At 43.1% G+C, this 23,279-nt stretch overlaps 1 protein-coding gene across 1 annotated transcript in view; it reads right to left on the bottom strand.

Annotated features, from left to right (window-relative positions):
* Positions 1-16,534: 16,534 nt before the first annotated feature.
* TRMU (tRNA mitochondrial 2-thiouridylase) overlaps positions 16,535-23,279 on the bottom strand; it is an 88,361-nt gene continuing 81,616 nt past the window's right edge. Inside the window, exon 11 of the mRNA XM_082256972.1 lies at positions 16,535-16,879. Within this exon, the coding sequence (XP_082113098.1) occupies positions 16,721-16,879 (159 nt within the window). The 3' untranslated portion in view covers positions 16,535-16,720. The remainder of the gene's footprint in view (positions 16,880-23,279) is intronic.

The raw sequence follows: 23,279 nt of genomic DNA, 5'->3' as shown, positions 1-23,279 counted from the left end.
ACAGAAAAAAAATCAGAAAGGGTCCAGCATCCTACGGAGCGGGAACAAGATTAGTAAAGGAACTGTAGAAGTACCCAATCTTTATTGTTGAAGCCTTAAAAATCTAAGGCACTTGTCTTAGGAGAACAGCGGAAGCCCTTTTAAGGGTGCACTCATCCAGAGGGTGCCTGTGTAAAGCTTTGCAAACACACCTGGATGGAAAATATTCAGGATCAGTGGGCCACATTAGCTATATTGGTGTGACATTGGTGGAAGTTTAAGGGATGTCCACCTTCTGATCTCTGCCAGCCAGGCTACCAGATTTGATGGAAAAGTGTACAATTCTGGTCCAGTTTGTAGCTGGATTAAATGAAAAATGAGCAATTGTGAAGGTTCCAAGTGCCCAGAGAGGATTAGGTTCACCTGTTCCTAGCAAAAAAAAAAATCAAAATCAGGTAATCTGTGCCCAGTGTTAAACTTGAAAAAACTCATCAAGCACAGAAAGTTGGAGTCGAGATAAGTAAGATAAGTAAGATAGAGAACCTCCAATCAATTCTTTTATTGATAAATCTGTGAGATTGGATGCTGTGTAGGTTTATTAGACACCTTCTTACTTGTCCCAATCCATCCTAAATCCCCCTGCCAGTTTAGAGCTTCCCCCCTCGGTCTGTACACCACTCTCAGGGCATTCACAAAGGTCTTACTGTCTGCAAATTCAGTAGAACTTCCACAAGGGAGGATCCGTTCTCTGATAGAGAAAGTCAAAGGTGATTTGGCAGCAAAGTGCCTGAGTATCCTTGGTTCTTTGTAACTGACCAATTGGTGTTTTCGAATGGAACATTATCACATCAGACCCCAGCCAGAAAGGTTGGGGGGGACGCATTTTAAAGAGCAGGCTGCTCAAGGTCATGGGATGTTCATCTTATGAGGCAAAGTATGCTCTCCAACTGAGCGTAGTGTTCAAAGTCCATTTGTCATGCACTCCTTTTATGAGAGAAGCAAGAGTTGTGCTGTGCCTATACAGCAGTGGAACTGTAGAATTCTTAGGCTGTCAGTGGAACTTCCTGTATCAATAATTGCAATTATACCATTTTGGCTTAGGAGGCTCTAGTGTCTCTCTCCTACAGCTGAGCACTAAGTCACCACTGCCTCTGCCAGTTATGACTCTCTCTCATGGCCAGTTTTGCAATCCAGCTCCAAGAGACTACTTTTGATGGCATGGAAGTTGAGAGACAGAGGCTACCAAGTCAAGGATGCTCAGTGCAGGTAGTAGCTACCTTGTATCAAGCCAGAGAGGTCTCCATGAATACTACTTAACAGAGAATTTTGGTAAATTATGCAGATCTTACATAGAAAAAGCCTGGAGTCCTTTATCACCTAAACCAGCCAAGATTCTGCATTTCTTAAAACAGGGACTGAACAGGGGCCTAGGTTCAAATATGATAAAAGTTCAGCCTTGTCTGCACTTACAGGGGTTTAAGGATTCCTTAACCCTTTAGTGATGCAATTCTTAAAAGGCTTGCATGAAGTTATAGACCTGCCTGGAAACCCTTGGTCCCCTATGTGGGGCTTGCTTATGGTCCTCAGCTCTATCAAGGCCTTATTTCTATCCTACAGAATTGACTACACTCTGCAATCTAGCCCATGAAGACCATATTTCTGGTTGCTACAACCTCTGTGAAAAGGTTGTCAGAGCTGCAGGCTTTGTACTCAAGGAGCCACACCTAACGTTCTACTGGACCGAACAGTCCGAAAAACCCAGACTGCTTTTTATCCATGGGGTATCTTTCTCCATCCACTGTAACTAGGAAATCAATTTACAGTCTTTCTTGGTTAAGTAAGAAAATCACATCCCCAGATGTTGATCTAACTCTGATGACCTGCTTGGCAGCTACCTTTTCATTCAGCAAACCTAAAATCTGTGCTTGGTTCCAGCATGGCTTAAGGCAGGGATAGTCAGCATCAACAAGTACAGTCAACTCCTGGATCGGTGGTGGCGGGCCTTGGTGCCCCAGATGTGTTGGGGCTGGGTTTCCCACGATGCTCATGCACTCTGCAGTGTAATTTAGCATCGTGGGAGATGTGGTTCCGGGGCGTCTGGGGTGCCAGGGTTTGCCATCACTGTCCTAGATTGTTAAGACAATTGAAAGAGCCTACTCTTCACATGACCCTCCTGTTCCAGAGGACTTAAGAGCACATTCAACTAGGGCAGTGCCAGCTCTGTGGACAGAGCAGTGCTGACTGTCTCCTGAAGCTATTTGCAAGTCAGCAATATGGTCCTCCTAGGACACCTTCATTACAATTTATTAGGTGAAACCGGCTCACGACAGTAAAATTTGGAAAATGCATACTTACGCTACTAACCATTACCAAATTTTTTTTGCACCCTCCCGTATGGCAAGTTAGTTCCCCTTTGTATGCTGCCATGATGCACCAGGAAAACGGAAAATTGTATACTCACTTTTCCTTAATTTTCCTTTCTTGTTACATCTTCATGGCAGCATACAGATTCTCAAACAAATGGTGAGAGTTCCAGAGAATACTGCGAGCCGGGTCTGTCATTGATTTATAGTTAACCAGTGCTATCAGGTTGTGGGGGCAGAGCCACAACCCATTGTATGCTGCCTTGAAGATGCACCAGGAAAGGAAAGGAAAATTACGGAAAGGTGAGTATACAACTTTCGGTCTTTTTTTATTTATAGCGCAAAAATAAAAAACCCAGTGGTGATTAAATACCACCAAAAGAAAGCTCTATTTGTATGAAAAAAAAGGACACACATTTCATATGGGTAAAGTGTTGCATGAGTATTTGTCATTTAAAAAGTGGGATCACTGAAAACTGAAAATTGGCCACGTTCGGAAGGGGGTATAAGTGCCCAGTAGACAAGTGGTTAAAGGGAAGGACAGACAGGATGTACAGGAATTTCGGGGGGGGGGGGGGGACCAACATTTTGATGATAATTTTCTGAACCAGGAAAACCATTTAATATCCCACTTCTGCCGTAAGGTTTTTGTATGTTTGGGGAAGGGGGTAATTGAGAGTGCATGTCTCAACAGGATTCATGGTTACGATTAGTGCCTTATTTTGATCTGAACGATCCGCTAGTGTGAAAGGGGCCTTACTAAAATCCAACAAACATTTTCAACTGCAAGTTAGCATTGGATCAGAGAACTTATTTTGTGTTTTTTTTGTTTTTTAACCTATGCTGGGATCTTTCAATCTGTGACCCCAGGTACAAATAATAGAGGATGACTGAATAATTATTGTGATGATTTGTACCTTTTTAAACCTGGTGCATTTTAGGCAATTTCAACCCAATCTCTACTGATTTTGAAATGCATCTGTCTATTAAGCTTATTTGCTCTGAGTGTTGGCTCTGTGGATTTGGGCCAGAATGGGTATTTTTTCCTGTCCTGTGTCAGAAGAATGGAGGTTACCATTAATATTTAAAGAATATTATTGGTTGTGAGCATAAAACAATACTCTGCTTAGATGCAGAGTGAAACATTTTTTGCTAGTAATTCACTAAATCGCTTATCTGGCATCAGTCAAAATTACTTGGCTTTGTAACAAAATGTAACTCCTTCACCCGTGGGCAGGCATGTGCGCATGGCTACAGTAATATGAGGCAGGTAAGTGACGTCAACTTAAAATCCTATGTTTGACCTTGTTAAAGAAGTGATATTTATTTTGCAAGCTGACCTACAGGCTTCTTATTTAACCAAGGGTGTGGAGAGTAAATATTCAGTGGATTAGGTTGAAGAAAAGGCCTGAATAAGAACTGTCAGCAATAACATTTGCATATGCTTTATCAGTCAACTGCTGTACAGGTAAAAATACTGGATTTTCTGGACCCAGGCAGGATAATGTTTAGCAGTCCTGCTTTTTATTGCTTTATTCAGAATGATAATACTTTGATGTTTTATAGACCCATATACTCTGTACCATGGTAACAAAAGAAGCCAGACGTCCATTCATTGTAGTCCAATTGCAATCCATGTACGATTTATAAGACATTGCTGAAACATTATCAGCTAGATCGGGTTTCCTCACTATTGATTCTGTGCTTGACGTGCAGACAATTGTTCCTTTACTGGACTAGAATTTCTAGTGTGTTATTTGGCTAAGCAGCTATTGTAGCAGTTCATGAAGCTTACACGCTTGTATAGAACATGACCTGGAATTGTCCACCAAAAACTAGGACTATCCGATTTTTTTTTTTTTTTTTGAAAAGTAATACTGAGGAATGTTTTCTAATGCAGATTTTTCATTATAAAAAAATGTCCATTCCATATATATTATATTTTGGAATGCTAAGGCCCCAGAACAACAGTAATAAACACAATTTTCCCAACTTCAAGGCTTTTCTTCAAATTTTTCTGTACCCAAAATGTTTTGTATTGGTAGTGATAACCCATTAAGTTAAAGTGGCATAATTCAAAATAGGAGGCAATAACCTTATCAGGAACATGATCGATAAATTACAGTAGCTATAAATTAACACACAAACCACAAATGTATCTGTAAAGTGGCACTCCAGTTTTATGTTTAAAGCATATTTTAAAATAAAAATGAAGCTCTCTCTCCAATGCTCAACCTAGTCCTGCCCCCCTGCAGAAACACCACTTCACGGTCAGTCCTCCTCTGGTTTACATGATAACCAGCCTCATTCAACCCACATCTGTGATCGCAAGATAGGATGATGGGGAGTGACACCACACCAACCTGTGGTGTAGCTTGTAGTTCAATATTGTAGAGCGGTGATCAGCACCACGCTGTGCAGTATTGAAGAATGCCCACACACTGCCAAACGAAGAAAGAGGACGATCTGATGTTGTCATGGGACTGGCCAGAAGACCCCAGGAAAAAGGTAATTATTCCAAATAAAGGAGTCCATAATATTGCCCCAAAAATGCAACATTAATAAACATACAATAAAGACAAGTACCTGGGTAGAAAAAATGTAGTATGGCACTGAAAGGGAGAGTGCTAAACAAATGATAAATTGTCACAAGCTGTCAAAAATATTCTTGGAGGAGTTCTATTATTACGTGTTAGAGGGAGCTCAACAGTGTATAGTCCAATGTACATATAATTATGACTATCCTAGAAAGGAGAAAAAAAAATGGGGGGAAAAAAAAGTATGTTGCCAGTGTTTTATGGAGCTATGGTGACTTGATCGGGCAATGAGCATAACAGAAAGTTAGTAGAGTGCAGCATAACCGTATATGTTTGTTTAAGAGCACATTCATAGCTAAAGTTATGTGCTCTTAGCATGCAGTTATGCAAAGAAACACGAAGGCAGCATGTTTTTATCTTAGTGCACAATTTATTCAATCAACAGTGAGGAGACAAGATCAAGAATAGAGGACTGGTGGTGTCCTCTCCTCTGCCTGACAGTCAAGCCACAGGAATTTGTAGCCTCTCTAGCCAGGCTAAAAAAGGATTTACATATGCTCTGTTTCATGTCTCTTTCTGATATTACCAAGATAAGAGCCATATATACAGTGTATATGCTAGTTGTATTAGTGTCTAGTTGCACATTTTATATTTATAAATTACTTGTATATGACCAATAGGTGGTTACATCATGCCTGTCTGGAAAAACATAGATCTCTGCACACGACTCAAAGAAAAACACAGGTCTCTGCAGGGGCACACAGAAAACAGCTTCCATGTTCACATTGCAATGGAACCCCCGGGTGCTTTGCAATGCACTGTGGGAAAATGCATAAATGTAAGCGTTTTTTTGCAATGGATTGGCGCTCACCTGAAGACTCCTTTTCTCCACATAGCAGAAATTAACGAAATGTAAAGTTGAAAGAAAAAAAGTACACAGCAAAAAAACACAGACGTGCATCACACAACCCTTTCCCAGAACTCACACTGACAGGTGCCCGCACAGTAAAACCTTAACGGGGGGTTGGGGGTCTGTGATGTGAAGGATCTATTTTATTTTTGAGTAAATTTTATTGAGCTTTGGTGGAAGAAAATTATACTCACGCATCATCCATTCCTTTTAATTTAATACCACCTTCAGCCAACTGTTTCATTACACTTGTGTCACACTAGAAGCCCTATTGACAGGACAAGGTAGAGAGTGTGACGCCACCACCCCACTTCTCCACCTCATATAGTTAGTGAACGCTTTGCATTCATCAGAAAATGCAAAGCAATCTCTGAATTACACCAGTCTTGATAAGCCAACTTCCTGTGTTCACAATGCAGCAGGTCAGCCACTCAGCACAGAACTGAGAAGCACATCGAGCAGCGTCTACTTCAGTGGTTTCCAGCTTCCAGGGGCATCGAATATGTACAATATTATATTTACACTGATCCAAACTGAACACATGTAATTAGGTATAAAATATACCTGGAATTCCGCTCTGACAAATTCCACCTTTTGAAAAAATTTTATTTATTTTTTTATTTACTGTTTGTAAGAAGTGCATTTTAGATTGTAAGCTTGAATGAGCAGGGCCCTCTGACTCCTCCTGTATTGAACTGTATTGTAACTGTACTGTCTGCCCTAATGTTGTAAAGCACTGGATAGCTGTTAGCACTATATAAATCCTGTATAATAATATTACATTTTATGCATTGGAGCTTGCAGAGCATTGTAACAGCATAGTAGTCTCCTCCTCCAAGCCCTTTCAGTTAAAGACTATAAGTGTGGTTTTCTCTGTAAATGCATGATGTAGCTTTGTGAACAGAGCCACACACAATCCCGCCAAATGGAAAGGAGCAGGGAGAAGAGCCCTGCAATTCAGGTAAGTGGGTGGGAAGGGACACCACACAGCTGTGTGCCGATAGCTGCTGAGCCCATACACTGCAATTATAGGCTGACGGTGGCTACAGCTATTTGTAACTATGTGCATACAGCCATGATCACAGGTGTACGTGGCACCGACTGTGATCACAGCAAACAAGTGAGGTAGATGGAGGAATCAATTGACTTTGAACAGGAATGGCTACACATGGATCGAAATTTATCCTGTTCAGCTGTCAGTTGGAGTTGGATAAATTGTTTGACTACGTACAGTATATTGAAGGCACAATATTTCAGCTTGATAGATTTCATGAGACCTGTGTTGCCCCAGATTCCCAATTGGTACAGCAGGAGGTAAGCCTCTGTTGCAAGAGTAAAGGCCCGTACACACGATAAGAAAATCTGAAGGGAAATTTCGTCCAACGACCGATCTGACGATTTTAGGATGGTTAGTATGGTGCTTTCGACAGCCGACTCAGACTTTTCGGCCGAAAAAATCCTGATGTGCAGGCTATAAAATTTTTATTGTCCGTCAACACAACGTCCGATTTTCGTCTCATTAGTACAGTTTTCGACTGAAAAAAATCTTAAAAGCAAGACTAGGAATGCTCAGAGACGAAAGAACACATACAAAAAAATCCAAAACATGACATCACTGCTGAAGTAGAATTCTGTCGTATGGGAAAATTCGTATGAAAATAACCTCTTCACTTTCCACACCAGACTAGCATGCCACAAAAAACGGACGACAGATCGTTCGATAATCTGATCGTGTGTACGGGGCTTGAGCCTCCAAGTAGTTCAGATGTAGAAACAAGTCTCTGTTGCTACCAGATACTGGTCACGCCAGTAGTTGATAATTCTGGGGAAGCCAACTAAGGGTCTCGCTGGACAGCATTCTACCCTCCTAGCCACTGTTCCCAAAGGCAAGTGAGTAAAGCCTCGTACACACGCAACAAATTTCCGCCGACCGGTCGTCCGTCTTTTGTCCAGAGTGCGTGTCTGTTGGTTGGAATGTGCTCTAGACTGCACACGAATTTTCCCGTACGACAGAATTCTATTTTAGAAGTGATGTCATGTGTTGGATTTCTTTCTATGTGTTCTTTCATCTCTGAGCATGCCTAGTCTTGCTCATAAGATTGTTCCCCGTCAAAATGTGTAATAATGAGACGAAAATCGGACGTGTGTTGACGGAGGACAAAAATTTTATAGCCTGCACACCAGAATTTTTTCGGCCGAAAAGTCGGAGTTGGTTGTCGGAAGCACCATACTAACAAGCCGAAAATTGGCAGATCGGTTGTCGGACGAAATTTCCCGGCCAAATTTCTTATCGTGTGTACGGGGCTTAAGACACCGGTGTGTAATGGCGGTTCTTCCTGTCCTTTGCTAACACAGAGATGGAAGGGAGCTTTAAAAAAATAAATAGTCCTGCGCTTTATCAGTATTATTGAAGTAGCAAAGTACATGGAACTTTAAGAAGTTTGTTTCATTTACTTACTTGACCTATTCGGTTTATCTTTTAAAATATTTCAAAGGCTCTAGAGGAAAGGTAATGGAATTTTTTTTTTTCAATACTTGCCCTAGTGTGTGATGTTTCCAAATGCAATCTGCTCTCTGGGGGCAAAAATCTAATGTTACGGGTTAAGGCAAGACAAGTCTTATATCCTCTACAGTTGGCAAAACAGTGGATGAGGTGGTGGTGAACAATGATTAGATGTATGATAGATTTGGAATTACTTTTGCTGCTTGTACAAAAGTAGACCTGTAACTAGTATGCATATCAGGAAGTCTGACATTCTAATTTACATGCTTGTTCCAGGTCCGTGTCTCAAACTTTTAAAGCCAAAAGGTAGCCAGGCAGCTAGTATTCTTAACCCTTTTTTACCTTTTTGGCACACATTTTAAAAATAATTTTAGCCTCAAAAATTGCATATTGCTAATTCCAATTTTTTTTACAATACATGATAAAGAAATGTTGTGTTTCCTAGAACTTTCCTTTAACCACTTCCCATCGTAGGACATCATATGAGGTCCTGGACTTTGAGTGGTGATATCTGAATGATGCCTGCAACTGCATTCTTTTCCACCGGCGATTCCCTACACAGTAAAAGCAATCATAGTGGCTATTCAGCTGCTTGATTTTTTTACAGGTGGCGGGAGGGGACATCTCCCACCACTCTCTGATGCTTCTACCAGTTCCCCCCTGGTATGGAAGAGATCATTAAGGGTCTTATAAAGTACCATATGATGTACTCTCTTCGTCTAAAATAAAATCACTTGAAGAAAAACACCCGTGACTTGTGACAAAGTCCACTCCTCCACTGGCATCCGCATGCACAATCCACTCATCAGGTATAAATGACCCCCATTAGAGGTAGCCAACACCAGCTTTTGACCAATTTCAGGAGCCGTTAAATGATGTATATATTCAGGTATGTATGCCCCCCCCCCCCATACATAGATAATCAACAACAGCTTTGTAAACCACAAATCTGAGCCAACAGATGTAGTATGTAGATGTCAGGATGAGGATGTATGCAAGAGACAAGAGCCTCTCATAGTGCAGTAATTGTAAACATTTATTCAAAATAAAGATCACTTACAATAAAAACTGGGATTTTTGTCTTACCGTAAAATCCTTTTCTCTGAGGTTCACTGACGGACACAGCTTCGTGTCTTCAGCTTTATGCCGTCTCCCTTTACGAGTAGGACTAGGCGGAAATCTTTTTGGTTACGCCCCTGGGGCCGTCCCAGGGGGTATACCATCAGTTCCTGCTGTAGGACTCAACCCCAACAGAGGGGCGGGTGCTATATCCATCAGTGAACCTCAGAGAAAAGGATTTTACGGTAAGACAAAAAATCCAGTTTTCTCTTTTGTTCACTGATGGACACAGCTTCAAGTCTACAGACCATTGGGATGTCCCAAAGCAGTGTCAATTTGACAGGTGGGAAAAAAAAAAACACAGAAAACGCAGAATTCACAACAAGGCTTAACACAGCCAACCAGGTAACAACTGGAGCTCACCACCAAGAAAAAAAATTACACCCTCAAGAAGCAGAAGCCTCTGCAACCGTAGCCTGCAAAACTTTGCAGCCAATGTCTTCATTCAAATGAAACCCAGAGACAACCTTAGGAAGGAACGCCTGACAGGATTGCAAAACCACTTTGTCCCTATGAACCACAAGGTAAGGTGACCGACAGGACAACGCAGCCAACTCTGACACCCAACGTGAGGAAGTAATAGCTACCAAAAAAGCCACTTTCTGCGACAGTGAGGAAGAGGAAGTTCTCGAATATTTTCATAAGGAGGCTTTTGAAGCACTGACAATACCAAATTGAGATCCCACGGAGGTTCCAGGGAACGCACCGGAGGAGCCAGATGGCGAACTCCCTGCAGAAAAGTGTGAACCAAGGACTTCGCCACCAATGGCCTTTGGAAAGAAAATAGCCAAGGCAGAAATCTGGCCCTTGATGGTGCCCAGAGCCAAATATTGATCTACACCTAATTGTAGAAACTCCAACAGGCAAGACAGGAAAGGAGCGAGGAGAAACCCCCCACGACTCACACCAAGTAATGTACGCCTTCCAAACTCCATGATAAACCTTCCTGGAAGCGTAGGAATCATAGACTCCAACAGCCCTCTGTCCTTCAGCACCTGGCTATTAAAGCCAATGACTGTATACCAGAATGGAAGATTGGTCCCTGACTGCCGACTGAGATAGTCCACTTGCCAACACTCTACCTCCAGAATGTGCACAGTAGAGAGGGCCGGAATATATGGTTCTGCCCACCTCAAAATGCCAGCCACTTCCCGGGTCGCCAGGGCACTCTTTGTGCCCCCTTGATGATTGAGATATGCCACAGCCATAGCATTGTCCAATTGTATCCGCACAGGGCGTCCCTGCAGGCGATCTGTCCATAGAGAAAGACAAAGTTTGATCGCCCAAATTTCCTGGACTCCTTCCGAGTCCAGACACCTTGGGCTGAACACACTCCCAAGACACCTCCCCATCTGGACAGACTAGCATCCGTGGTGATTACAGTTCTGTTATATTCTCCGTGTTGTGAGAGACACAGGACTCTGATCTGGAACAACGGTTGTTTATTCAGGACTCACTGTACACTCAAGCATGCATTACAGGACAGCTCTTTTGTATATCAATGCATCTCTTACATGTCTCTAAGATGGCCACTCTGCCCCTTGTCATCACTCCTGGGTGGAGCCAGCCTTAAAGTAACAGTACATGTGAAACCCTTCAGGTATAACACCTTCAATAAAAAGGGAAAGACAGGATTTTCCCAGACATAGGGCCAGGGAGCGGAACCACCATTAGAGAGACTCCCTCAAACCCCAATTTGAAAGGATAAGATTGTCCTTGTTCAATTTGATCAGTATCTCTCTTTGCAAGGGTCTGGTGTGGAACTGTGCATACGGAACCGCCTTGAAGGTGGAGACCATCAGACCCAGCACTTGCATGCAAGTCCTGATTGATGAACAAGGGTTGACAACAGGAGCTGAACAGCATCCTGTAGTTTCAGAAGTTTTTTCTGAGGAAGAAACCCCCGGGACTGACGGGACTGAGTCCAGGGTCAGACCCAAGTAGTCCAGCTTTGTGGATGGAGACAGTGCCGGTTTCTGAAAAATCAGTGTCCACCCCAACTCCTGCAGTGTTCGCACCATAAAAGTCAAGGTCGGCTTCTAGAGCTGAGGAAGACTCTGCATGCAAAAGCAGATAGTTCAGGTAACCTAGTACCGCAATCCCCTTCTGCCATAACAAGGCCAACACTGGGGCCAAAACCTTTGTGAACACCTGAGGAGCTGAGGCGAGACCAAAGGGTAACACCACGAACTGAAAGTGCTCCTTGCCCACGGCAAAACAAAGAAAACGCTGATGCCCGACGTATATTGGAATATGAAGGTAAGCGTCCTTGAGATCGATAGAATCCAGCAGATCTCCTTAATGAAGGAAAGCTGCCACGGTGGGGATGGACTCCATCCAAAATTTCTGAACCCGCACAAAGTGGTTCAGAGCCTTGAGATCGGACGCCTCGCCTTCCTTCCTGTGAACTGTAAACAGGTTTGAATAAAAACCTTGGAAAGTTTCCAACTCTGGAACCAGCACAATAACTCCTTGTGCTAACAGGTCCTGCACTGCTCAGTAGAGGCCCTGTAACCGCTCTGGAGACAGGTGTAAGTCGGAAAGGAAAGAACCTTGCCGGAGGCAAGAACCAAAACTTGATCTTGTAACTGAACCAAATCAGTTAGTGGACCCACAAATCCGGAAAGAAGTGAAGGCGTCCCTGAAGGCTTGTCTGCAGAACCAGAAGTGCTCGCTTTGGACTTACCATTGCAGGGCCTCTTGGAGCCTCCCGCAAAGTTAGGGGTGGATCCCGAGCCCTTTTCCCCGCGATCCAGATGGACGAAAGGGTTGCTTGTCAGCTGAAAAGTATCCCGCTTACGGCGAGGTTCCTTGCCCTTAGCAGCCAGCGGAAGCAATTTACTCTTGCCTCCCTCAAAACCCTTAATGATCTCTTCCATAGAGGCACCAAAAAGACGGTCACCTACAAATGGAAGATCAGTCAGCACCTTTTTAGAAGCCTGGTCAGCCGACCAGTTTTCCAACCAGATCATGCGCGAACGATCACCGCCGTCACTGAAACCCAACCAGCCAAGGTGGCTGCATCCAGGGAAGTATCACAAATATACTGTAACCCCTTGATCAACTGATCCGCCAGGTCTGCCAGCTCAGAAGGGTGTTGACTCCCCTCCAGATCCTGGCGCAAAATCTTAGCCCATTCCGTTAAAGTCTGGGATACCAAGGTGATAGCAAACACCGGTCTCAAAATTGAACCAGCCACGGTGAAGAGGTACTGGACCAGAGCCTCAGTTCTTTTGTCAACTGGGTCCTTAAAGGACAGAGAATCCTCCACTGGCAAAAATGTGGCCTTATTTAGCCTGGAACTCTGAGAATCCACCGAAGGTGGAACTGTCAGTTTCTTCAGTAGAGACTCCTCAAAGGGCTATCGTCTAGCAAAACGCTTAGGTATTCCAACCATTTGTTTTGGGGAACCCCACCAACTAGTTATCTCTTTAAAATAGGCAGGAAAAGGGAAACACCTTCGTCACCTTGGAAGATTTGCAGGTGCCAAACTGCACAGACGTCGCTGACTCAGCTGCAGTCGAGTTCTCCAACTTTATAGTTTCCCGCACTGACACAATCAGGGCCATCACCATCGCTTTTTCATGTGTGGCTGCAGAGGAGGACGACTCCTCCTCGCTATTCGAGCACTCAGCACGCGTGGACGCAGACCCGCGGTGGCCAAATCCACCTTATAATCTGAGGAAGCAGAGGATACAGGTGAAGGCGGGGGGCGCTTCTTGCCAGGCCCTCATTTGCAGGGTCATATCTAGTTTGGCTACTAGCAACTACAGGGCTGCCATCACGGCCGCCAGGGCAGACTGAGACCCAGAGGGTCCCACAGCTTCCAGGAGTGGATTGGGTGGTGAAACGCGCTCCAGAGTCTCCATTACCATAAAGGGTTAAATTGGAACCACGTGCATACCCCCCGTGCACCGCTGGGGCACCACAAGAATCAGCGCACCAGCATTCAGCAGAGAAAGGATAGAGTACCCCCAGAGACTCACCACCCGAGCTGGAGAGGGCCAAAAATGGTCTGCCAGAGTGCTAGAAAGAGGAAATGCTGACCTGACTCTAGAGGCCCCCCGCAGCCCAGCACTGCATCAGACTATAGGAAAATGTCCGCCATTAAAACTCCATGGGTAAACCAAAAACATGGCCACTGGACTACACAAACATGGCGGCAGAAGCCAGGAATAAAGAATTCATGGCAAAATGGCGGCACCACGCGGCGCTGCACGGGTCCCTGGACTCCACTGGACCCCAGGAGGAGACCCCCCCGCAGCCCTTCAGATACGGACACCCCTACTAGGGGGCCAGTAGCAGCGTCACCCACTACTTCTCCGGCCCAGCACCATACAAGCCCCCCCCAGGCAAAAACACCCATGCCCCCCCAACAATTCCGTGGGAAAGGAGGGGGGGGGATACTGCTCACCATACCAGTCACTAGGTGGGGGCTACTCCCAGCAGTCTACCACACCATCTTAGAATAGGGGTGCTGCAACCTAAAATATGCTGTGACTCTGATCGTGACTGCTGTCGTGACCAGGGCTATGCGACCTTGCAAGGTGTTTCACTTGCTGGCCAGCCGCCGTCCAGTGGAGCCAAGAGTTGGGTCGTGCTCGCAGGCCAGTCTGGGAAGACCATAAGGATCTAGAATATCCAGTGCATCGTCCAGTCCGGCTGTTGATTGCAGTTCTCACAGGAACAAAAATAATAAAGAAAAAGTAAAAAACTCAGTTTAAAAAGAAAAAAATGCCAGGACCGCAGATCCCAGGAGAGAGTCAGGTCCTTACTCCTGACTAGGCAGAAAAAATTGGAGTCCTACAGCAGGAAGTGATGGTAGACCCTCTGGGACTGCCCCAGGGGCGTAACCAAAAAGGTTTCCGCCTAGTCCTACTCCTAAAGAGAGACAGCCCAAAGGGCTGTAGACTTTAAGCTGTGTGTCAGTGAACTAAGAGAAACTTGGTTGAAGCTTGTTGCGAGCAGGGGACGCCATTTTCGCATTCTACACAGCAGAAGTGACGTATTGCATGTCAATGTGCCGATGCGTTTCATCGGCAAATGTCTGACTTCATCAGGGGTCATGTGACCACACACATCACTTCCCTCAAGACATACACAACCTCTAGTGGTGGAATATGTGAACACCCAACCTAATAAAAATGATAGTGCCATCTAGAGGTGTAATGGCAAATTGCCAAATGGATGAACTGAATTGGATCAATACAAAGGAGACATCAAAATATCAAAAAATGTTGACGTTTCGGATCCATTAAGATCCTTTATCAGGAATAGCAAGCTTGGATCTGAAATGTCTACAATTTTTGCTATTTTGATTTCTCCTCTGTGAGTATTTTACTCTCTTAATAAATATACAAGGTGCTGCAGATTGGATCCATTTTGTTTTTCTAAATACTGGAGTCTGGGTGATCTCCAATGCCTGCTCTACACCTGAAGAATCTATCTAAAAACTGGGTGTGTGCAGTCCTGACCTGTTTTTGCATATATATATATATATATATATATATATATATATACACACACACACACACATACATACATACATACATACATACACACACACACACACACTAAGAACTTGAGTGCACGTGCTCAGCATCATATCCAGAGGTTGTCTTTGGGGAATAGACGTATGAGTGCTGCCAGCATTGCTGCAGAGGTTGAAGGGGTGGGGAGGGGTGGGGGGGTGGATCAGCCTGTCAGTGCTTAGACCATACGCTGCACGCTTCATTAGCCTAGTCTGCATGGCTGTCATCCCAGAAGGAAGCCTCTTCTAAGATGATGCACAAGAAAGCCCACAGTTTGCTGAAGACAAGCAGACTAAGGACATGGATTACTGGAACCATATCCTGTGGTCTGATGAGACCAAGATACACTTATTTGGTTCAGATGGAGTCAAGCATGTGTGGCAGCAACCAGGTGAGGAGTACAAAGACAAGTGCGTCTTGCCTACAGTCAAGCATGGTGGTGGGAGTGTCATGGTCTGGGGTTGCATGAGTGCTGTCAGCACTGGGGAGCTACAGTTCATTGAGTGAAACATGAATGCCAACATGTACTGTGACATTCTGAAGCCGAGTATGATCCTCTCCCTTCGGAGTCTGGGCCGCAGGGCAATATTCCAATATAAAAAAAACAACCCCAAACACACCTTCAAGATGACCACTGCCTTGCTAAAGAAGCAGAGGGTAAAAGGTGATGGACTGGCCAAGCACGTCTCCAGACTTAAACCCTATTGAGCATCTGTGGGGCAACCTCATACAGAAGGTGGAGGAGTGCAAGGTGTCTAACATCCACCAGCTCTGTGATGTCGTCATAGAGGAGTGGAAGAGGACTCCAGTGGCATCCTGTGAAGCTCTGGTGAACTCAATGCCGAGGAGGGTTAAGGCAGTGCTGGAAAATAACGGTGGCCACACAAAATATTTACACTTTGGGCCCAATTTGAACATTTTCACTTACCCACTTTTGTTGCCAGCGGTGCTGAGCTCAGGATACATTGCAGGGGTGGAATGCTGCCCAGCTGTTGGACTCCTTCCACCTGACAGTCAGCTTGGTAAATAACACTACTGGTGGCTGCAGCCTCCGATAGTATGTATAAAAACCGCCCCCCCCCCCCCGAAACTGAAGCAATGTTGGTCTAATGGTTTCAATACTTTAACACATTGACCCAGAAAAAGTATTCAGATCAGGAGTCACTTTTCCTATTATTTATACTGTGACACACACATTGGGGTTTATTAGCCAAAAGGAGTAAAAGGCATATCACTTTGCAAAATGAATGATGGTATATATTAGTAAATGAAGCAAGCCTCTTCACTTTTGAATATCCAATATATTGTTCGGTTAAAAAATAAAGAATCAACACAGGATTGTTTAATTTAAGTGAATAAAGCTTCATTCTGTTTACCAAGTTCAGTGAACAGTCTCTTGCGGCCTGAATGCTAAAAGAAATCTAATAAAATCGCTGAAAAACATACCCATACATAAAAGACACAAACACTGTCAATATTGTAAAACCACATTTATATTGCACTAAATGCCCTGACCTTCTCAGTTTGTTCAAGTAAAAAAGAAAAAAAAAAAAAAAGTAGTAAAAAGCGTAAATCTTCTCTTCAATATAAAAGATTCACATTGTCTGTAGAAAACAATTGATTACTGTTTATAAAAAGGCCTCAAAAGTAGGATGCCAGTCAGAGTCTGTCGGAACTTGTCCCTTAATTAAGCTAGAGACAGCGTACTTTCGTTCTGCCATCATTTTCTGGCTCACATTTCACTAAACACTTCCAATTAGATGGGAAAATTGCAGCAGTCAGGTTAGTGGATCCAGATCTTTAAAAGTCTCTGGTGACACGTTTGCCACCGCAGATTTCATTCTCTCTTGGCCCTGCTGTAAGGTGTACAATGAAGGTCCCAGTTTCAGAATCTTCCCACTTCCAAGACATTCTTCCCCTTTGTAGAAGACCGCAAACTGGCATGTAAGCAACATAAACAGAAGTTATAAAACTGAAAACTTGCAATGTAAACAAAAGTAACGCTTTTAAAATACTCAAAGATGACTTCATGATAATCGGAACAAACTCTGAAAATCATGAAAGGCTTGTACAAATCTGGCACACTTTTACATTTTTGTCTCTAAAACTGTTGTGACATGCAGTAAGTTATTAGTCCATATGTTCTGCAAAAAGATATCTTTCAGAATAAAAAATGGTTACCTACCCATCATGTCACACTTCCATCAGTAGTTGTCCCTGAACATTTCACCCTAAACTCCTGGTGCCCAACTCGAGACCTCTTACCACTTATTGTGCAGCCGCTGCAGGCAGTTGTCGGTTTTACCTTGCCCAGGTGCTTTCTCAGGCGAGTGAAGGTAAATTATTTTTCAGATTTTGTTCGTTATCAAATAATGGCTTGTTTAATTTTTTCCCGCAGTCTTACTTTTTTCTGTGCTACGCCTTCCTCTTGCACGTTTCCTTCTGATCTTTTATGATAGACCTTGCAGAGAGTAATATCAAAATGTAGTTTTTTTTTTGTGTAGGGAGCACAAATGTGAAAGCACTCATTTGCAAGGTAAGTAAATTGTATGTCTCCAACAACTTGTAGAGCATGTTTTCAGGTTTTGGCCATCACTTCTAGCATGGCCATACTCTTTGATAGTCTCCTGTTGCATGCACAGTTTTCTATCCAACCAGACGAATGCCAGTGTCTCTTTCATATATCAGGTTTCGCAAAGGTTAAAAATAAAATATAAAACAAAAGTGACCCAAAGCAATTGTATAGTTTCCCCTTAAAAGAACAGGAGTTCTTTTTCTTAAAAGAACAGGAGTGTTTGTACTTGCCATAAAATTATATTCTTGGTGCACATTAATGGACAAAGAATCAGTTGAATCAGGAACACTGAGTTATGCTGCCACGTTTAGGAGGAACTGCACACTAACAAACCAATAGGCTTTCTGCCAGCCAAATAAAACCCCTCCAACTCCTATGATGGATACGTGCCCTGGACAACATCACAAGTGATGAAACGCATAGGGTGGAGCCGTGTGCTGATGTCATCACATCCTACTGATCATGGAAGTGCAGATGTTTGATGTATTGCCACAGAAGAATTTGTACATTGTTTGGTGCTATGATTATTTTTATGATGCAAGTAGAATTTTGAATTTTTTAAAGCATTTAAGAAGAAGGTTTTACTCTATTGGTGCATTCTGTTTCTATACCTTTAGCCACAGTCCATGGGGAGGAGGTTTTGGCAGAGGACCATTATTCCTTACCTCCTACAGAGATTGTCTTGAAGTCACTCCTAAGAGACCTGTGTTTGATCAATAAAGATCAGAGCCTTTTGGAACTTTCTAGTGATTAGGTAAGTGTGCATTCTTACTATCTGAGGTGGAAGCTTTGCACAAGGATGAGATACATGTTATTGGTGATGGATACAAATCTATAACATTTCTGAGAAGAAATTTTGGGTTATTTACGTGGACTTTTATACGTTTTTGTTGCACTACATTCACTTCTTGGATTTACATCAATTGAATATTGGTTTATTTATTTATATATTGTATGCACTTTTTGGATAGCGAATCATGCACAGATGTTTAATTTACTTAGGCTTTAAAGATCTGCCTGCAAGATCTTATGTCCACAGCTTGCATCTGCAGATGCCTGAAAATGCACATGGTAAAAAACATTGAGAATGTGTAAACAGAAGACCAGGTAGATGCCTTGCATATCTGGAAACAGAAGCTTGATGCCAAAATGCCCAGGAAGCACTCACAGATCTTGTGGAGTGTGCCTTAAGTAGAAAAGGTGGAATCTTATCCTTAAGATGCTAGACCTGAAAAATGATCCCCTTGAGGCACCAAGAAATGATAGAATGCGAAGCAGACTGTAAACAAACAGCTCCAAGCACAACTAAGCAATGGAGGAATATCTCCTTTATATGAACCAGGGCAGGACAGAGAGATGGAAGAACAATGTTCCAGTTAAGTCTGATCAGCAATGGTGTTCGTGGATATTTAATGCACCACATCCCCAAAAATATATATAAATGCAGGCAGTAGATCAAAGTGTGGGACTTTAGAGGTGCTAACACTTTCGGGAAAAGGTCAAATCAATTAGCTATGCATTGTTAAAAAGATAGACGCAATTAACAATCAAGTGCGCAACATAGCCATATGGCTATACTACGCATATAAAATTGTGAAGAGCACCCTTTTAACAATGTATAATAAATGGATTGGTTTTTATTCTATATATCTTGTATGTATCTTTTCCTGAAAAGTGTTAGCACCTTTAAAGTCCCACAATTCGATCTACTGTTTGGATTGAATGTCCAAGTTAAGATGGAAAGTAAAGACCACCTTAGGAAGAAAGGAGGTTCTGGGTCTCAAGACAACTCCTTGTAAAGCATAAGGAAAGGTTCTTTGCAAGTCGGATAGACGGAGTGGAACGCACGCGGAAGCCGGCCTTCCCCGTCTTTGCTACCTACTGACTCCAGCGAGTCCTTGTCCGTGCCTGCCTCCTTATTATTAAAACCTTTTTACCTATGTTTTTACACTAGTTATGACTAGTGTTTGAATCTGTCTTCTATACATGTGCATGTGTAGTGTTTTTATATGACAGACCAAACCTTTTTGCATGAAATAAAATTTTAAATGGATTTCACTATGAGGCTCCCTATATATTTTGTCTAACTTACCACGGGCCGTCCATTGGAGTATACTAAAGGGGACCCTGTGCCCAGGAGCAGCGCAAGGACCAGCCATATTGCTTCAAGCCTTGGAGAGAGAAATCCCACCTGCTATAAGCCTGTATGATCCCCCTACCGTAAGGTTAGAGGGGATCCAACATATCTGGTGAGCCTCCTGACAAACCCCTTTGAGCACTGAGGTGACCCCTTATGAACATCCTTATCACCATCTTCCCCCTTTTTGTGCCCCCTGTTTTGGATCACTAACATTTGGGAATTTTTAGACATTTTTTATATGTATGGTTCATACCCCATATAGATAAACTAGTTGTGGACATTATTTATAGATTTGTTTTCCCAATTTTGATTGTATCTACACCTCTATTGGTTGGTTGTAATATCTTGGTTCTACTGCATTTAGTTAGTTGTTGGTACAATCCTTGAGGTGGTATTACACACATATATACTAATGAGATTATTGCAAGCGCACTAAACGTGGGAGATCACTCCTTCTTTCATTGTATACCCAACTCAAATGCTTGCCTAGAAGAGGTGATCACAACCTTAGAAGTTACAGCAGATAAAGGGATCACCCCAATATGCTCAAAAGGCGGTCTATGAAATGCAGACAGAATTACTAGAAGTTGTAGAGGTAAAAATATGTGAGCAACAAAGGCCTTTACAAGGAAACAAGAAGCAAGTGGTCTTTGAAAATAGAGACTATATTTGCCCCTTGATGGTACTCTAGGTCAAATTCTGATCCAAACCCGATTGGAGAAAGGTAAGTATCTGTCCCACAGTATATTCTGGGATTAAATTTTCTGGCCTCGCAGCAAGCCAAGCATGCTTTCCATGTGTGATGACCTTGTGTTACATGGACTTCCTAGTCCTCAGGAGTGTATGAATGACTGAGTCAGAAGATCCCCACCTCTTGGAACCTGAGTTTCTACAGGCATGATGATACAGATGATCAGGAAGGGCCCATGAGGTGTCTGAGGAGGTGAAGAGTACCATGCTCTTCTGGGCACAGTGAAAAATTATCAGAATGCTTCCATTTTGATCGTGCAGAGCAGATAAAAGCTTCAGAGGAGGAAAGGCATAAATCAAGTGGTAATGATCCCAAGGTGCAACCAGTGAATACACAGATTTGGCCAGTGGATTCCTGTACCTGGAGACAAACATGTCCAGTTGGTTGTTGAACATGAACGATAGGAGGTAAACATCTGGAATCCCTTACCTGAGAGACAGGTCCTGAGAGCATCTCTAGGTGAAGAGACCATTCTCAAGTCCAGGTGGCGATAGCCAAGGTAAACCACTTGCCAGATGTCCACGCTAGGAATGTGGAGAGCAAATGAAAACAAGGCTGGAACATTGATGTTGCCTAACAGAATCCGTTCCACTTCACTTTCCGCAGTAATGCCCCATACACACATGCAGATTATCTGCAGACTTTTGTCTGCAGACTTACCTAAACCATATAATATGAGGTCAAACCTAAACATTTTCAATTTGTATGCAATCCGGCAGGCCCTTGCACTACATAGAAAAGGTAAGTCTGCAGACAAAAGTCTGCAGATAATCTGCACGTGTGTATAGGGCATTAGACTCCTGCTTCCTCCCTGATGACTGATGTATGCCACTGCTATGGAGCTGTCTGACAATCTGGATCTGATGACTGCGCAGTCAAGGAGTTTAGCTTTGGAGGGATATAGAAATCTTATGGAGCTCCAGTATTTTTATAGGGAGCGGAGCTTCTGCTAACGGTCACCTTCCCTGCAATGTCAGTGTCCAAGATGTCTCCCCAGGACTTTCCAGAAAAGTGGAAGAAAATATTTGCCCGATTCTAAGGCTGGGTTGGTGAGCCAGCAGGCCAAAGACCTCCTAATCCTGGGAGTCAGACTCATTTGTAGATACAGCAATTGTATCTTTTCCCAAGCAGTCAAAACATTGAGTTGCAACCATCTGGAGTAGAACTAAGCCAATGGGATTTCCTCAAGAGAGGATACGCTCAGACCCAGAACTCATGCAAAAGTGGAGAGTTGGGCAGCTCCTGGACTGTAGTGTCTGGACCTGAAAGCAAGGAGTTTGCGGAAGAAAAATTCTGGACCAGATCCCTATAATACAAGCAATAAGTCTGTTCAAGTGATGACTGCTGATGGTTCAGGATCCAACTAACCTTTGCAGTGTCTTGACAGTTTGACTAACTGGTCTGTCAGGAAGAAATGGTCTAAGTATCCCCACTACGGGAATGCCCTGTGAGCGTAACAAGGCTAGCACTGGAGCTAGGCACTTTGGTGGACACTTGGGTTGCAGAAGACAGACCTGCATGAGGTGATTGTAGCCGTATTAGTGCACTTGCAACAGAACCATTGAGTACTGTCCATGATACATTTTTTTCTATTTGCACTAACATACAATTTTTTAGGACAAGCTTTCGGGGTAGGAAGACAAACGATGTCCTGGGAAAGGAAAAAACAAACACAGCAATGGCAATAAAACTAGCATAGTTAGTGAGATAAGACAGGGGGAGAGCTATAGACAGGGGGGTGAGTAACAGAGGGGGGGGGGGTGTAAAACTGTTGGATGAGTAAGAAAACCCAAATTTAGGCCATTGTCTTATGTATCAAATAGAAGATCATTCTTAGTTCAAAAGTTTACCTTTCCTGAATAGTTTTGAAATTTCCATTTAAGAACAAAGACATTGAGGTCTTCCATAGTGTTGTCCCGTTGTGAGAAATTATGTCCCACAGGTGTGCAGAACAAAGGATCTTATGTTGTATGTTAGTGCAAATAAAAAAAGTATCACGGATAGTAACCAATTGTTTCAGAAGACAGACCAAAAGAAAGGGCAACAAACTAGTAATGTTGTGTTCCCACAGCAGAAAAAACAAGAAGCTTTGATGTGCTGGAAAGATGAGGGACATGCAATTACACATCCTTGATGACCACAGTCTCCAATGTGGAGGTAGGAATTATAAATCTGTTGGATACCATGCAAAAAATGTTCACTTAAATGAAGACAATGGAATAGATTTACTAAAACTGCTTTTGCTTTGCATAGAAAGCAATCAGCTTGCAGGTTTTTTTTGGTCAAAGCTTAATTGAACAAGCTATAGTTAGAATCTGATTGGCTACCATGCACAGCTGCACCAGGATTTTTCACTCTCCTGTTTTAGTAAATTAACCCCATTGAGTGCCTTGCGATTCAGGATAGCGCAGATGGCCTTTTGCTTTGAAAATGGCAAACAGATTTTAGTAGAAACGTCTCTGTTTGAGAAACACCAATGACATCTTGACCCGAGAGTTCTTCAAGGGCAGCATGGAGATCTATAGGGCTTTCCTGAGAGGTAGGCAGATTTGATAGAAGTCAAGTGGAGGCAGAGATTGAGGTAGAGATGACATTACATGCTAGCCCCACAATACTTGGTCCAGCAGGACCTGGGAATGGCCTCCAAGATGGTGCCAAAGATTAGCCAATCCAGATACTGCATTTTGAATCCCAACTCAGCAGCATAATCAAGAATCTTGATTGAAGGAAATAGGTCTAAAACAAATGGATATACTTTTCTTTGCTAAGAAAAGATCTCAATCATCCTAGGACACAAAAAAAATAAATAAATACCTGGAGCATCATGGGAGTGGGAGGTGTTATACTTGGCTGATCAAAGGCATTTTGGGT

The sequence above is a fragment of the Pelophylax lessonae genome, assembly GCF_965119305.1.
Source record: "Pelophylax lessonae genome assembly, chromosome: 4".
Lineage (NCBI taxonomy): Eukaryota > Metazoa > Chordata > Amphibia > Anura > Ranidae > Pelophylax > Pelophylax lessonae.
The sequence above is the reverse complement of the archived record's forward strand: the minus strand, read 5'-3'. Positions and strand labels throughout refer to the sequence as shown.